The sequence below is a fragment of the Gadus macrocephalus genome, chromosome 20 (genome assembly GCF_031168955.1).
Source record: "Gadus macrocephalus chromosome 20, ASM3116895v1".
Classification (NCBI taxonomy): domain Eukaryota; kingdom Metazoa; phylum Chordata; class Actinopteri; order Gadiformes; family Gadidae; genus Gadus; species Gadus macrocephalus.
Window position 1 is genome coordinate 15,972,156 of NC_082401.1, and position 11,141 is coordinate 15,983,296.

Genomic DNA, 11,141 nt, shown 5'->3' on the forward strand with positions numbered 1-11,141 from the left:
GTACTAGTATAGCGCCAATAAATCATCGCTAAAAGCAACGTGTGGCCTACGGCGACAGACTCGGCTCGCCTATACTGACGGGTTGTGATTTTTCCTAACAAATTGGTTGACCTGCATAATAGGTCCTCTGACGGTGTATGGGGCCAGCATGTTTATAGACTGGTTGACTATACAGGTTGTATAGTAGAACAATAGGATGTATATTGATTGATCGGATGTATAGGTAGGATGCCTATGATTGATTGATTGATAGCCTACAGTGTATTAGGCGTTTCCATCATGCAAAATCAAAATGCATCTTTTTATTTTATTGTTCAAATACAATATACATGGGCTACAACATAACTGTATCTTTACAAAAAAAAAAGACATGTGTTTGCAGAAATACATAATCATGCCTGCCAAAAGGTTTTACAAAAAAGATGGCAAGTGATATAAGCAGGCCTTCAAATCATATGGGGCTTAATCCGACTCTTAATATATTTAAAAAACAACAATCTCCATCTGTGTCGGTAGACATAGAGTTTGTCTGGCAGAAGGCTGGCAACCTCTCCTCCATTTCAGCCCCTCTACAGCAGAGAAGAAGTTATCTTTCTGTCATCTGGCCCATTGTCCTTCTTATCTGAGGTGATCGGGGCTAAGCTAGGAGCCTTGTATAGACGGCCGGCCCCCTCCATCTCCCTCCATCACACACACACACACACACACACACACACACACACACACACACACACACACACACACACACACACACACACACACACACACACACACACACACACACACACACACACACACACACACACACACACACAAGAACACGCACACAAACACACACACACACACACACACACAAGAACAGACACACACACACACACACACACACACACACACACACACACAAGAACACACACACAAACACACACACACACACACACAAGAACAGACACACACACACACACAAGAACACACACACACACACACACACAAACACACACACGTACACACACACACACACACACAAGAACACACACACAAAAACACACACACAAGAACACACACAAAAACAGACACACACATACACAAGAACACACACAAGAACACGCACACACACACACAAACACACACACGTACACGCACACACACAAGAAAACACACACACAAGAACACCCACACACACAAACAATCACACACACATACACACGCACAAGAACACACACATACACAACACACACAAGAACACCCACACACAAACACACACACATACACGAACACACACCCCAGAGGCCCCTGTGCAGGAGCATATGGAGGGTCTGGGGCCACACTGAGCTGGATGAAAGGAGCCGGGCTGGGATCCTTTACGTGGCCCTTCTGTTACCCTCCAGCCCTGTGAAGAGACCCGCGGGGCTGGCCCTCACGCATTCAGGGGCCCCTCATTCGGGAGTAGATCAGGGATGCACTGAGTCTGACTCGGAGACGGAGCCACATGTGGTCGTGGTTCCTCTGTCTCTTCTCTTCTTTTATCTTCTCCTTTGGAAAGTGTGACAGACATTGATTTAACGGACCTGCGACACACATGTCAATGGCCGGATTCACGGTGATTACGGTTAAAGGTGGTTCATTTGCATTGAGTTTGTGTGTCAAATCCTCGAATCACCTTACAGGTTTGGAGAGAAAGCGGGTGACTCTATAATGTGTCTGTTTGTGTGTGTGTGTGTGTGTGTGTGTGTGTGTGTGTGTGTGTGTGTGTGTGTGTGTGTGTGTGTGTGTGTGTGTGTGTGTGTGTGTGTGTGTGTGTGTGTGTGTGGTTCTGTTAGTCTGTGTGTATGTGTGTGTTTGCATGTGTGCGTTTGTACGTATGTGTGTGCCTGCATGTGTGTGGTTCTGTTAGTCTGTGTGTATGTGTGTTTTTGCATGTGTGCGTTTGTACGTATGTGTGTGCCTGCATGTATGCGTTCTGGCCCCTTGTCGGAACTCTTGCGAGACAAAAACAAAAACCACAGTTTAGACGTTGGTGAAATGCAATCATTAAGAACACCCCTTTCCTACACACCAACAGGCGGCATTTGCCAACCACACTGGGTGTTGTTTTGGAAGAAAGCCCAAAGAAATACCGCATAAATATGCATATGTTATCTAAATGCATCACATACAACACATGGACAGACACACACATTCACACGTACACACATTATCACACGTGCACCCACACACGTTCTCATACGCATACACTTTCCTTAACCGCTGCAAAGTACAGTGTCAATCATTTGGGTTCAACACATGGCTCACTCCTCTCACTCTGTGGAGAGATTGAGTGTAATCATGCTGGAGACACTTCCTGTTGTTGTTCACGGCTGTTAAACTGTCACATGGTTAGAACATAATGTACGTTTCGGCGGAGCCAAAAATGTTTCTGGTGTTTAAAGTGGTAATACACTGGTGTGTGTGATTCACAGTTACCAGGTAAAATAAAAAAAAATTCATCCACTGAATGGAGAGGAGGTTCCCGCTAGAATCGTTGCTTCAATGATCATGGTTTGATTCACATTGCCCCCTCGATCTCTTAAAGTGTTTAATTTCCGTTCTTCGACATTCGTCACGCATAAACACACTTAAGCAGGTATGTTGTACAACGTCCTTATAGGATACCGTGGCATACGAGGGAACCCTTTAGCCTACACTAGTTAATTGTAGCGCAACTTGCTTCATTCTTTCAAAGCCTGTACCAGTAAATGCCATGATGGAATCTATTTTAGGATACGTTACAGCTACACAATCAAAACACAGGGTATTGCTTTGAATGAATGTAGCTTGAATGAATTGTATGAGCACTGAGGCGTAGGCCTTGACATTGTCAGGAATCTACTGCTACTATTGAGTCCTTAGGTTCAATGAAAGAGTTTTGCAGAGCCCACAAATGGAAAGCCAAATGTACCAAAAGTTTTGAAGGGGCCTTTTCGAGATAAGTGAACAGCTTTGTCTTGGAAGTAGGCCTATTGTCCGAATTAAACGTGAGCCTTTGAGTATGTATTCAGAGATCTTGAACTGGAGGTCTGATTCCACTTCCCCTCCTTTTTTTAACAGATTGGTTTACTTGCATAATATCTCCTATAACACTGGATGTGCGGATTGCCATGTTTATGTCTGTTTATGTCTGGTGTCTCAAACAAATGCACGAAAAGTGGGATATGTTCACTTTGACACCTGTATTATATTTAAAAACACGGAGGGATAATCTCTATGCCAGCTTTGTAGCAGAGTCTTTCATCAACGGTGGAGAAGGAGGATTAGGGTTTTCCAATAACCAAGCTTATGTTTTCTTAGACATTTCAATCTATATTGAACAAACGTGTTGGCAGCAATGAAAAGGTAACATAGTGCAGATTTAAACGTACATGCCCGTGGCAAATAGGCTTAACCTCAGATACAGACTAAGACATCATGTTATAAAGAAATTAGGTAAGGTAAGCTTATGGGGATAGATATCTCTTCCTTCCCCGACCCAACCTATCCCAGAACACAAGAAACTCACAGACCTTGGGGAGATGTGTGAGGGACGGGGGGCGAAGGGGGCCGGGTTTGGGTGCCTAGCCATGTGATATCACTGATATCAAAGTTACACATTCCAACATGAACGCTGAAAATAACTGGGTGCTCAAACATGCATAAGCATTCCAGTGCTTACTTGTCATGTAAAAACACAGAGATTCCACGCTGGAATGTTTCACGGTGAACAAAATATTGAAATGCATCCAATTTTGATTTCAACAGTTATTAATAGTTGAGTGAAGGAAGTGTGGATATATATTATGCATATATTATATTTCCGTTGGCACATGATTGATTCTTGTTCACTGTGATAATAAAAGAGAGCACTTAGCATGAATGCTTATATGGACTCCGACCATGCATCCATTTAACAGTGTTAGAATATCTTTATTTTAGAACACTTCAGTTCATTTCATTTTCATAGCCACCCGATCCGTAAAAAAGTGTTCCTATCAAACATAGTTCAGAACTCCCGGACTCCTGATGCCGTCAGTACCTGTGACCCATCGCTGACCCACCTCCACTGCCGTGAGTTTGAACCGGAGGATCTGTGCCTCTCTGACGGAGTGGGACCCCGCATTCCCGTCGCTATCTTGCAGCCATTCTTCTGAAGCATTTCAATGCCCATTCTCCTATGCCGAGCTACCCCCCCCCCCCCCCCCCCCTCCCCCCCCAATCGCACTGTGGTTCACACCGTTTTCTCAATTTGTATTTTTAATCTGAGTGGAGCAACTTCTAAACTACCAACTGCTAAACTGAAGTTACCAAATATCATGCATGATGTAAACGAAATGCAAAAATACTTTTGACAATTGGAATTTTACAAGCTTCAACAGAGCAAATCAGCACAGCGATGACAAATGTTTGCAAGGAAATAATATTTGGCTATGTGTTGGCAAATGTTTGCCCCCATTGGTCAGTTAACAATCACTAAATCTACCTCAAACACTAAATCTGTCTCAGGGAAACATTTTTATTTTTGGGATGCTTTGTCACAGTTTATTTTTTTGTCACAGGATAATAACCTACAAAGTAGAAATTACAATGAATACTCCCCATCAATTAAAAATGGCCTTTCCTTAACCCAATCATGAATAATGACTCTGGAAGACCCTGTCGTACTAAATAGTCACATTAAGAGAATGGGTATGTTTCTGAAGGCTTTTTTTACAAGTAGAATCTTAATGCAGCAGCGCAAGACATGCTGCCTGACGTATCCCTTGTCATCGGCTGAGATCTTTTCAAGTGGCTCTGTTCACTTTTCACCACCAAACCAAATCCCCATTGCCCTCTAAGTGGTCTCTTAGCAACAACAAAAACATCAATCTCTTTCCTCCCCATCTTTCATCTTCTTGTTTTTCCTAGATAACTGTTGCTGTTTCATCCTCATTATTGGGACATAAGCATGTTGTAGTTCTGATCCCCAAGGGAAAGCAGCTGGAGCTGAGAATTGAGATTGAGGAAAATGTGTTTGGATGAACATGCAGCTTATTAAGAGTAAATTTACTTTGGCGAATATATTTTGGAGTCTTCCATGATGTTAAAATTGGAAACTTGTGTTGTATGCATACATTTTGTTTAGATGTGCCACTATTTAGTTTTGTTAATTGGTTCTTATCATTCACAAGTATGTCCTCATAGCACAGGGGATACAGACACAATCTGATATATTTTTTCAAGGCTCCATAATGTGTGTTTATCAATGTTCAAGAATACTTTTAAATGTCCTTGGTTTTCATGGCCAGACTGGCTAAACATAGCCTATGAATCCAAAAGACAATTTTAGTGTATTTTCTTTGGTAGAATGTGAGACGGTTCGAATGAGACGTTTTTACGCAATAGTGACTAATTACATTATTTATAAAGGATTGTGCAGCGAATGAAGCCGGATAAGGAACCACTGTTGGCCACTGAGGGTATGTGATAAGAGCAATATATCAATACAGTGCTCATTCTATTCGGCAGGAACTGCGCTGCAGACAGACAGAGAGAGACGCACACATTTTTGAAGTGAGACAAAGCAGTATTATTTTTAAAACAACCTTGATAAACCCTAAAATGCTAATTGAATTGGTCCAAATCCAATTCACTTACCATTCTTAAAACGTGTGTCCTGCATGATTTAAATAATACTGGATTAGCCTACGGATTCTAATTTTATTCTGGTCCAATTGTTTTGGACTGTTTGTTTACAAATCAACCATGTTTCACAATTGGAGTACTTGAAACATTTACATGAAAATATAAATCAGAACAAGCGAATCTACTAATCATTACTCTAAATCCCACTGTTATCGTGTTTCAAAGAGACGGGCACGTCACGTATTGTGGAGCCGCGATGGTCAGGTTTTTTTTTCTATTTTCTTCGCTTTAGCTGAGATCATAGTTATGTAGAAGGTGCGAAGTAGAGTGTGGCCGAGCCCTGTCAACGCCAACTTAAGTGAAATAAGAGAGGGTGGGAGCGGTGTGGAGTACTCCTGGAGATGGATTAGGCTGCCCTCAGAGGCTATGAAGTGTTTGATTCAAGTCCCCCCGTGAGAGGGTTTGGGTCTCCTTCTCACGTGCGCGCGCGTGTGTGTGAGCCTGTTTGCGCGCGCATGTGTGTGTGTGTGTGTGTGTGTGTGTGTGTGTGTGTGTGTGTGTGTGTGTGCGTGTGTGTGTGTGTGTGTGTGTGTGTGTGTGTGTGTGTGTGTGTGTGTGTGTGTGTGTGTGTGAGAGAGAGGGGGCTGGGTAATTCGGCACTTGAGTGCGCAGACCTAACACTTGAAAAGTGAAAAGACTCGCTGGAGGTAGAGATTCAACCCAAGTTAGGTGATAAATTAGTTATCATCCGATCCAACGTGGGTTGAATCTCTACCTCCAACAAGTGATAAACATGCATGATTTACAAGGCCCCTCCACCCAAAATCCACGTTAGAAAACAAAGCAGGGTAACGGACCTCTAACACAAAGTTAGACTATACAGTTGATACAGGCAACTCAGAAGTTGCGTGCATCGTCTCTGCACTGTGGTGGGTGGGTGAAGGGATTAGGTTGCTTTATAGCCTGCCAACTATAGGGACTTTTGCCATGCCTGGCTCCTCCTCTTGTGGGGGTGGGGGTGGGGGTATAATGGGAGGGGTCTGGTAGTAGCCTATATGTGAGCCCCCACCCTACTGCTCACAGTCACACACCTATTGCTCTCAGCCCTGCTCACGTGTGGGCCAGGTTACCAAGAAACACATTGGAAGATTATGGACTATAACAAAATGGAATATTACGATGAGGTAAAGTTTAATTGATGTTTTTGATTGATTTGCATTTTTTTTTATTTGTTTTGCTCGTTTGTTTCTAACGCGTATTATATCCCAATGGCCCATGATTCTAATCGGCCTTATCTTGTCCGATCATATACATTTAAACGTTTTGTTGCAAATACTGAAAGTAAACGTTGTGTAGTTTGTGTAAGCCGAGAGCATGGGTGGTGTATTTGTGTGCCCCGTTTAGTCCTGATAACGCGGTAATTAACACGTTTTGACGAGATAAGAGTTGATTGGTCCTAGCCTGACGGCGGCCAGGTTTACAGTGTTTTTTAATCTATGTGTTAGGTTTAAATTTTAATACGATGTTTCTTTTTGCTTGTTTGTTTCAGCATTTTGTGTTGAATAACACCTCGGAAGAGTCGGGGGACTCGGACTTTGAAATGGACGTCTTTATGTTGCCGTGTGTCAGGGAGCTCAGCAACAACTTCCACCGAATATTCATCCCCATCGTATATGGGATTATATTCTTCCTGGGGGTCGTTGGCAACGGACTGGTCGTGCTCGTCATGGGCTACCAAAAAAAGATAAAAACGATGACGGACAAATACCGGCTTCACCTCTCCGTGGCCGATCTGCTGCTCGTCCTCACGCTGCCCTTCTGGGCCGTGGACGCAGCCAGCAACTGGTACTTCGGCAAGTTCCTCTGCGTCTCCGTCCACGTGATCTACACCCTCAACGTGTACAGCAGCGTGCTGATCCTGGCCTTCATCAGCCTGGACAGGTACCTGGCCGTGGTGCGCGCCACCAACAGCCAGGCCATGAGAAAACTGCTGGCCGACAAGGTGATCTACGTGGGGGTCTGGCTCCCGGCCCTACTGCTCACCGTGCCCGACCTGGTGTTCGCCCAGGTGCGGGAGAGCGTAGACAGCGGCATGCGCTTCAACAACGGAGCAGACACCAGGGAGGCGATGGACTCCAGGCTGATCTGCGAGCGCATTTATCCCCAGGCGTACAGCAACATTTGGATGGCAGTGTTCCGCTTTCAGCACATCCTGGTGGGCTTCGTGCTGCCGGGTCTGGTCATCTTCACCTGCTACTGCATTATCATCATGAAGTTGTCCCAGGGATCCAAGGGGCAGGTGCTGAAGAGGAAAGCCCTGAAGACCACCGTCATCCTGATCCTGTGCTTCTTCTGCTGCTGGCTGCCCTACTGCTTGGGTATCTTCGTGGACACCCTGATCCAGCTGGAAGTGCTGTCCTCCGGCTGTATGCTGGACCACTGGGTGCAGAATTGGATGTCCATCACAGAGGCACTGGCCTACTTCCACTGCTGCCTGAACCCCATCCTGTACGCCTTCCTGGGGGTGAAGTTCAAGAAGTCTGCGAAGAACGCACTGACAAACGGCAGTAAGTCCAGTCAGAAGAACCTCATGACTAAGAAGAGGGGACCCATCTCTTCGGTGTCCGAGTCGGAGTCTTCGAGTGTTCTGTCCAGTTAATAAACATTCTTTAGTACAAGTACCTGTACTTGTTACTCTCAGGAGACGTCCCAAAAAACTAAGCTTTTATATCGACGGACTAACTACGAGTTGTATATGTTTGTAAAAAAAACTTGTTTATTCTTTACTGAAATACTGGAGCTATTCTTGTCTCTTACGAGGTTGTTGTTTTTTTTTACTTTCTTTACTTTTTTTATCATCGGGCAGTGCCTGATTCGTTCCATTTGTCATGTCTCTTGATTTGCGAAGCTGACTTTTCCAGCTGTTTTTGTATTTTTCTTACCTCTAATAGGGGAAGCATTCAAACCCTTTTGTTGTTGTTCTAGGAGTGGTTGATGCTTAAAAAATGTGTGTAAATTGTGTAAATATATCTGAGCATTTGTGTGTTTGCACTTAAGATTTGTGGTGTTATCTAAAAGCTATTATTTATTTCGGTTGCTCACACTGGAAAAATATGCCTGCTGCTTATTTTTTATCTGTACCAAAAGCGAAACCTCATTTCAAATTGTGTGTTTGTTGGGTTGTTTTTACAATAAAATATCCTCCCGCCCCTATAACGAGTATGTGTGTGGTTTACATTTCTACCCAGCCATCTCCCCTTGCAACCCCATCTCCCCTTGCAGCCTCCCCCCAGGGGGTGAACGGGTTGGTGGAACACAATTATCTTGAAACACAAATGTCTCTACCTGATCCAGGCAGAGAGAGGCAGCAGAAGGAGGCGGACTGAACACGTGGTCCGTCTAATTACAACAACATCTGTCCGCTCTTATGTCTTAAGCAGCAATGACACAAAAGCTGCGTGCATCATGCCGGATTAGCACCCATATGGCTTTCTTAAAACACATGATTAACGTGTCCTCTGGGGTTTTTTTGTGAATGGGGAAGATATACTACCCTCGGGACGGTAAACAAGTGTATTCTTTATCCACCCCGCAAATTGAATCTCAAATTGGTCAATGGGTTAACCAGCCCAGTCCTGGAGCCATGGGTGCAATATGGGCGGCCTAGCCACCCATAAAACATTCAAATGAACACCATTCAAGTGGATCATGGTTGATACCAAACAAAGAGGGAGAAGGAGCAAATACAGCCCTTACATGGGTTGGGTGGCTGCGTTTTACAAGCTGTAAATGCCCATCAGTAGCTTTCATTGACTCCCCTAACGACTTGTGAAAGAAAGGTCATTAAGCGCATGACTGTATACAGTCAGAAGGACAATTCAATTGAGATCTATGTATATATATATAAATTCTCAGCGTTCCTCCTTCATCATTAATCCATGGTTCTGTATTATATTCTGCCCTGCCGCCTGAATCGTGTTCTTGTTGGAGCCAGGCAGAGACCAAAGGAAGCAGACAGACAATGGCAGGGGAGAGGGCTAGAGTTGTAGAATAGCTCCTACGCATTGTGAAATTTGCATGCAGGACACATTTCCATGTCTTAAGCTGAGGGAAAAGGTGTTAAGTGGTCTTTTTCAGGTTTATGGGCATTTATATAGAAAAAATAGTCTTGTTGCTTGCAAGCGGCTCACAATGAACAGGATAGGAGCCGTGTCTCTTTGCTTTTAGTTGTTAATGCTGTAGAATGACGTATAGATTAGCATAAGGGCTCTGCAGCCTCATTTGGCATTAATGAGGAGAGTGGCATTAACACATTACTCACAGTAAGTGAAATTGAATCCACTTCAACCCCCGCTTTCTATATGGCCCCAGAATACCTTGTGGAAGTTTAAACGAGACCAGAATAAAGATCAACCATCGCAATCACAAGACGTTTGCAATAAAAACCTTTGTTTTCTGCATTTATTTATCTTGTTCGGTGATCTGTTTGTGCATTCCTACACACATACGCAAAATGTGTTATGTGTTGATATAAATTAACTGATTCAATTCTATAATATATACTTTCTATGCATGTGGAATTATCTGCTAAAAAAGGTAAAAACTGTGTCTACCAGTTACTTCACATAGTTTTCTGTGCCATAAATTATATCATGTTAAACACAATCTTGGGGTTGACTGTGGGACAACTTGTAGACATGTAGACCAATCTATATATGTTAACTATATGGAATGGATAGAGAACAACCAGACAGGTTAACTAGACACTACCATCCTCCTATAGTAACATCACAGATGTGAATCAGTAGATCCTTTTATCCAAAGTGACCTTAATTCTTGTGGACACTTAAGTGCACACATTTTATGTTTTTATGGCCCCACTGGGAATGAGAGGCCCTAACCTTATTCAGTGCCATGCATCAATCATCCATTTGCACCAAATGGCATGATTCTACCAAACCGGCCTGTTTAACCATTAGGGTTAGGAAATGGACTTTCCATCTTTCTTAACTTTTACTTCTCTGTGCTGATAATTTTTATACTTTATACTTAAACTATAAACTCTATAATAATGTTACTTATCAATCTTGTGCCTAAATATCTATAACCTTCTCTGATCAATCACACGTTGGGTGTTTTCCCTGTGAGCTTACCAGGAGTCAAACTGTAATTTTGATTACAATTTTATCATAATAATATGATGAATAAAAAGTGTATTATCCATATACATTGCATCATTTCTAAATAGTATTTTTTTTCTGGATATTACAGAGCAAAACCAAATGGCAAGACACACAGATGTCATGATGTAAATGTCTATTTATTTTTTTGCCAGGTTAAAGGCCAAAGCTGTTGAAATTAACAGGAAAAGGTCTCTACCGGTTATTTAGTGGCAATGTGCTTCCTTCTTCCGTTAGCTCAAGGCTAAATCGTGTCTGGGCCTTAACGACTCTGTCCCATTGACATACATGCATTCAAAAATGGTGCTTGACAATAGGTGCATACAGAAA

General features: G+C 43.1%; 1 protein-coding gene across 1 annotated transcript; it reads left to right on the plus strand.

The window, feature by feature from the left end:
- The first annotated feature begins 6,672 nt into the window (after positions 1–6,672).
- Positions 6,673–8,847, plus strand: LOC132448480 (C-X-C chemokine receptor type 4-like). Its single transcript, XM_060039833.1, has 2 exons — positions 6,673–6,815; positions 7,181–8,847. The coding sequence occupies exons 1-2, from the start codon at positions 6,783–6,785 to the stop codon at positions 8,288–8,290; spliced, it is 1,143 nt and encodes a 380-aa protein (XP_059895816.1). The 5' UTR covers positions 6,673–6,782; the 3' UTR covers positions 8,291–8,847.
- The last annotated feature ends 2,294 nt before the right edge of the window (positions 8,848–11,141 follow it).